General features: G+C 41.2%; 1 protein-coding gene across 1 annotated transcript in view; it reads right to left on the bottom strand.

Moving 5' to 3' along the window:
* The window catches only part of fbn1 (fibrillin 1), a 62,295-nt gene that overhangs the window by 54,911 nt on the left and 2,384 nt on the right, over positions 1–5,000 (bottom strand). The window contains exons 3-6 of the mRNA XM_079736786.1: positions 2,803–2,885; positions 1,522–1,620; positions 672–767; positions 401–496 (exon numbers count right to left, since the gene is read on the bottom strand). Of these exons, the coding sequence (XP_079592912.1) occupies positions 401–496; positions 672–767; positions 1,522–1,620; positions 2,803–2,885 (374 nt within the window). The remainder of the gene's footprint in view (positions 1–400; positions 497–671; positions 768–1,521; positions 1,621–2,802; positions 2,886–5,000) is intronic.

The following is a 5,000-nucleotide window of genomic DNA, read 5'->3' as shown; positions in this document are numbered from 1 at the left end:
CAGTGTTTGTAAACCTCCGAGGCTCTGACCATTTCAAACCGGGAGTGGTGGTGGTGAGGGAGGGAAATGATCCTTTTAATGTTTTGTTTTGGAAAATAGCAGTCATCGATACTCTCACGCTCGACAAACCTTGCATATTTCACAACACATTCCCCCCCGCCCCCCCCCCCCCAACTAGTTTCAATTCTGTGACTTAGCTCGACCAGCCCGTAGACAAACCATCCAACCGACCAACCAATAACCAGTAAACCAGTTAACCTCAAACCAACACCCTTCCCGAGATCTTCACATGAGGAGGAGCCCGCCAGGGTGGTGGTAGGGTGGGGTGGGGGGTATAGACCACGGTGTGGAGCTTGAGGTTGCGGGGGGAAGGTGGGTGGGGAGGGGCGGCTTTGCCTACCTCTCTCGCACTGGGCTCCCGTGAAGCCGTATGTGCACACGCAGCGGTTGGGGGCCACGCAGCGGCCTCCGTTAAGGCAGCCGTTGTCACACACCGCTGGGGAGAGAGGCAGAGACAGGAGGAGGACAGTTTGACGGACACACCTGAGAACCGCCTGGAGGAAATGAGGTCCCAGAAGGATGGAGAATGTTGACTTTGTCTGGCAATAGGAGTTAGTTATGAAGGAGTTTGCGTGTTAATTGTCGCATTGTGTACTTTATGTGGGTCTTACGTTGTCCACAGTGGTTCCCCACGTAGCCTTTCTGGCAGAGACAGTTGTCCTCAGCACACGACCCACCGTTCATGCAGCGGATGTTACAGTGCTGGACTGTGGACGGCAGTACACATATTCACACAATACACACGCACACACACACATGCAACTGGGTTATCTTTTAGTGATTAGATCTTCCTAGTATATGGTATATAAACAGATGAGCACACAGGGAGCGAGCGCTTTGAGAGCTGCTCTATAGGATCGTCATGGAGAAGACTGTTGACAGTGGATTCCTTCCAAGACAGACGCCCACTCCGATCACACACGAAAAGGCTCCACTTGCAAGGATAGGCCTCTACTTCCAAGCACATGATTGCAACACAGATACTGTGTTGAGGCTGCATGAAGTGCTGTTTAGAATCCCATTCCTTGACTAAGCTCATTACTGTAGTCCTATTTTCTTACATGTATTCTTGGACTGGGCTGGATGGCAACAAAAACTGTATCATAACTTTTTTTCCATATATATAATACTTTGACATTTGAGAAACCCCACATAAAACATTGTCTCTCCAACAGGTACCGGCAGAATTATTTAGCCCCCTATTTCTGTTAGTTAGTTTCATTGTGTTGAGACACTGGCCTCGTATCCACGGGGCCATCCGTGTAGGTCCACTGTGAACAAAGCTCATACAAGCACAACCAAAGAACTTCATTTTAATATTCAGAATTCTTTATATTCATCGATAGGAGATATTGGCCAAAACATATTTGAAAACCAATTCTGATCTCCCTGAACATGACCAGTGGGGGCAAGCTGTAGAGCAGTGACGTATTTGGAAAATGAACATAACATTTAACAAACCTGACTTGGTCCCACAGGAAGTAGCGATCTGTCCGGTGGGGCATGTGCACATGTTGGGTCTGGAACAGAACCCATCTCCACAGGTACTACGGCAGATGGCTGCACAAGTCACAAGTCACACTTTAGTCAATGAAGAAGTCCTCAGCATCGCCATGTTCTGAGCTTAAACACCTTTTTTTTTATAGTAGTACATGTTGTAGTTTACTGTTTAATGCTATTCTGATTAAGGATGTCAATAGGTAGACAGCAGACATCACTTCGAACATAGAACCTTCCGGCAGGGAGGTTCCATGTTCGAAGGGATGTTTTTGGTCAAACACTTTAACAGCTAAGCTATCCTGCCCCCATAGTTAATTACAAGTCTTTTTTTTTTGTATCAAGGGAAATTAGATAGTTAATAAACATAGAGCACAGCCAAGCCTTTTAAACAAAAATAGGCCCCAGTCAGAACACAGGCATTTCTGTGCTTTCAACCAATATCATTCTTAGATAATTGGGGACGATTTGGCAGAGGTGCCAAGCTTCATTTTTGCCCTTTTGTCCACATCCAGCTAACTGTTTCTATCCACTGTGAGATGAAGCGAGGCTGGCTGTTATTCCCCTTCCCACAGTGTTGTTGGCATGGTGCAGTGGCCATAACTCCAATCAGGTACAGTCCAGCCCCAGACTCCAAACTCCCTGAACCCCACTGCTAAACAATGTCATTAGAGCGACCTCAGGGAGACAGCAAGCCAGACTGCAATCACTCTACTCAACAAGCAGAACTGTTCTGTCAGATGAGAGGTGGGGAGAGAAATAGAGAGAGACCGACATAATGGGAGAGAAGGAGAGGGAATGAGTGAGTGAGAGAGAGAGAACTGAGTAATTATTTTAATTAATAATCTATTCCGTGAAACTATCATTTTGCTGTCAGATTAACAATTTGAATTCAGAATCAATTTCATCACTATGCACACAGTTGCATTTCAGCTGCTTTGCTTCCAAAATAAGTAAGTGGAGAATCTAGCCGGATCCAACATTAACACCTGCCACCAGCCAATTGTGGATAGATTTGACCATTTGGCAGGTCAACAAATTCATGGTTATATATTATAACAATTGCTTGGTCTGTAGATATTTAAAATCTGGCAGGTAAAAAGACAAAATTTAAAAAGTTACTTTTGGACCCTGGAGTGTAGTATTCACCGAGAGCTCAACACTGCGAATGTGTTATGGTTTTCAGAGTTTTTTTTTTAAATTGAGATGGTGTCCCTGATACCTGATGAATAATGGGGTACTTACGGACAATACACTGGTTCCCTCCGGTCAGGGTCTTCCAGCCTTGGCAGCAGAAAGCGTTGTTTCTAGTTCCGCACACATTAGGCCTGAGGAAGAACCATGAAGAATCATGAAGCTTTAGAACAACCGCAAGGATCTATAACAATCATGAAGATCTAAAACAATCATGAAGCTCTAGTACAGTCATTAAGATCTCAAACATTCATGAAGATCTAGACAAGTGTTTTTCAACCTGTAGGCAAGGGTCAAGCAGTCGGTATGTGGGAATTTAATCTTGAAATAGACAGATTTACAATAATAGAAAATATTATGTTGATAATTGATATATTTTATATTATTATAAATATATTAGTAAAATATTGCTCAATAAAAATAAGGTGGCTTTATGCATTCCATCATAAGTTTCCCTTGGAATGTTATATGATTGCTAAATGCACACTGGGAGCATCGATGCTGACTTTTTGTCCTTCTTGCAATAATACTTGTATGTAAAGGGTTATGGCACTCTCTGCTCAGCAACAGAACGGCATGTGTCAATTATTCACCATTTGCATAGACAATTTACATAATCAACATTTCCTGATACACATCCAAGTCTGGGAACCACTGATTTACCACAATCAAAAAGATCTAGGACCCTCAAGATATCTAGAACAATCATGAACATCTAGATTAAGCTTGATTAAGTGAATGATGTAAACAGGACTTTTGCTATTGAACTACCGGAATGGAGCACCACTTCCCGTTTGGTGCCCCATCTGTAATATATGTGGAAAAACCATCAAGTCAAAATTCTATTCCAAAAATCTGTAATTCTACGCTTCAACAAACTGCAAACTTTTCAAACTTTCTGAACTTGGAACTTTAACACACTTCTCAACATTAACATACGTTCTGAACATTACAACTTTCTGAACTGCAACAAACTTTAACAACCTTAGTCGGTAAATAATTTAGTATTTCAGTTGAGTCAGGATGAGACAATAGATGTCTGACTCTTAAAGAGTAGTTTGCGTCCACTGATTAGGCCCAAGGAAGACGATCTGCCTTTCCTTAGTTTATTACTAGCTGGACATAGGCCTACCATTATAGAACCCCTGTACTCCTTCGCCGGATTCCCCAGCTTATTAGGAATTGACATCTCAAACATTCAAATATATCAGATATAAGGCAAGGAGATAATTTGATAAAAATTTACTTTTATCAAATTGTCTCATTATTAACTTAACTGAACTTGAACTGCTATATAACAGGCATTATAATAACACATGTACTAAAGAGGATAAATTATCTGCAAATTAAATCATTGACTGGAGGAAGTTTACACATGTGACCAAAAAATTAAGTAGCAGTTAAATTAAAGTAAAAAAAAGGGAAAAAACAAATTATATGAATCGAAAGATGAGGGACCAAATGGATGAACACAACAAGAAAAATAACTTCTGCTCAATTAATAAATATGCATTCAATCCCTAGATAACATGACCACGATATGTGTGGGATACACTTATAAAGCATGCATTTGTTTAACTGTAAATTTAATTGAAAGTAAAGTTTATTAAAAGATTTAAGTCGAGAGAGATAGAGGGAGTGTGGGGCTTCTAACCATGTTCCGTTTGCTGTCACATGACTGTTATATGACCCCCATTATACTTGGGAAGGGGAAGCCATAGAGCGACAAAGGGGGATGTTCAGAACAAAATAGTAGTACTGTGAATCCTCAAAATTGTTCCAAAGAAACACTTGGAAGAGGGGGCTGGAATATTACCCTGTCCCAAATGGTGTGTGTTTAAACTCATCAGGCAATAAAAATGTCTTGAATGTGTCATGCAGTTCAATTAATAGCGATGGGGTTTATTTGGTCAGTGCAGTTAAAAAGTTCATTTTTGGGACGGCAGTATATGTGGACGAGGGTTTGCTGTGGAGCGTTAGGTGGGATGAATCACTTATCATGCTCAGATGAGTCAATGAGGGTGTAATCGAGTGTGTAAGCTTTTTATCGAAAGCACTGCTACATGAGAACTGCTGCTCTGCTACATGAACATCTAGAACAATCATGAACCTCTAAAATAATCATGATCCTTCCAGAAGAATCAATGAGAAAATCATAAACATGGACATCTGTCACAAACATCAATGTCTACAACAATATGTATACTACTGAAATAAAGGACAATCAAAAACCTTAACAACTGAAAATT

The sequence above is a fragment of the Pollachius pollachius genome (genome assembly GCF_949987615.1).
Source record: "Pollachius pollachius genome assembly, chromosome: 5".
NCBI lineage: Eukaryota > Metazoa > Chordata > Actinopteri > Gadiformes > Gadidae > Pollachius > Pollachius pollachius.
Note: the sequence above shows the minus strand (reverse complement) of the source record. Positions and strands in the feature narration are given on the sequence as shown.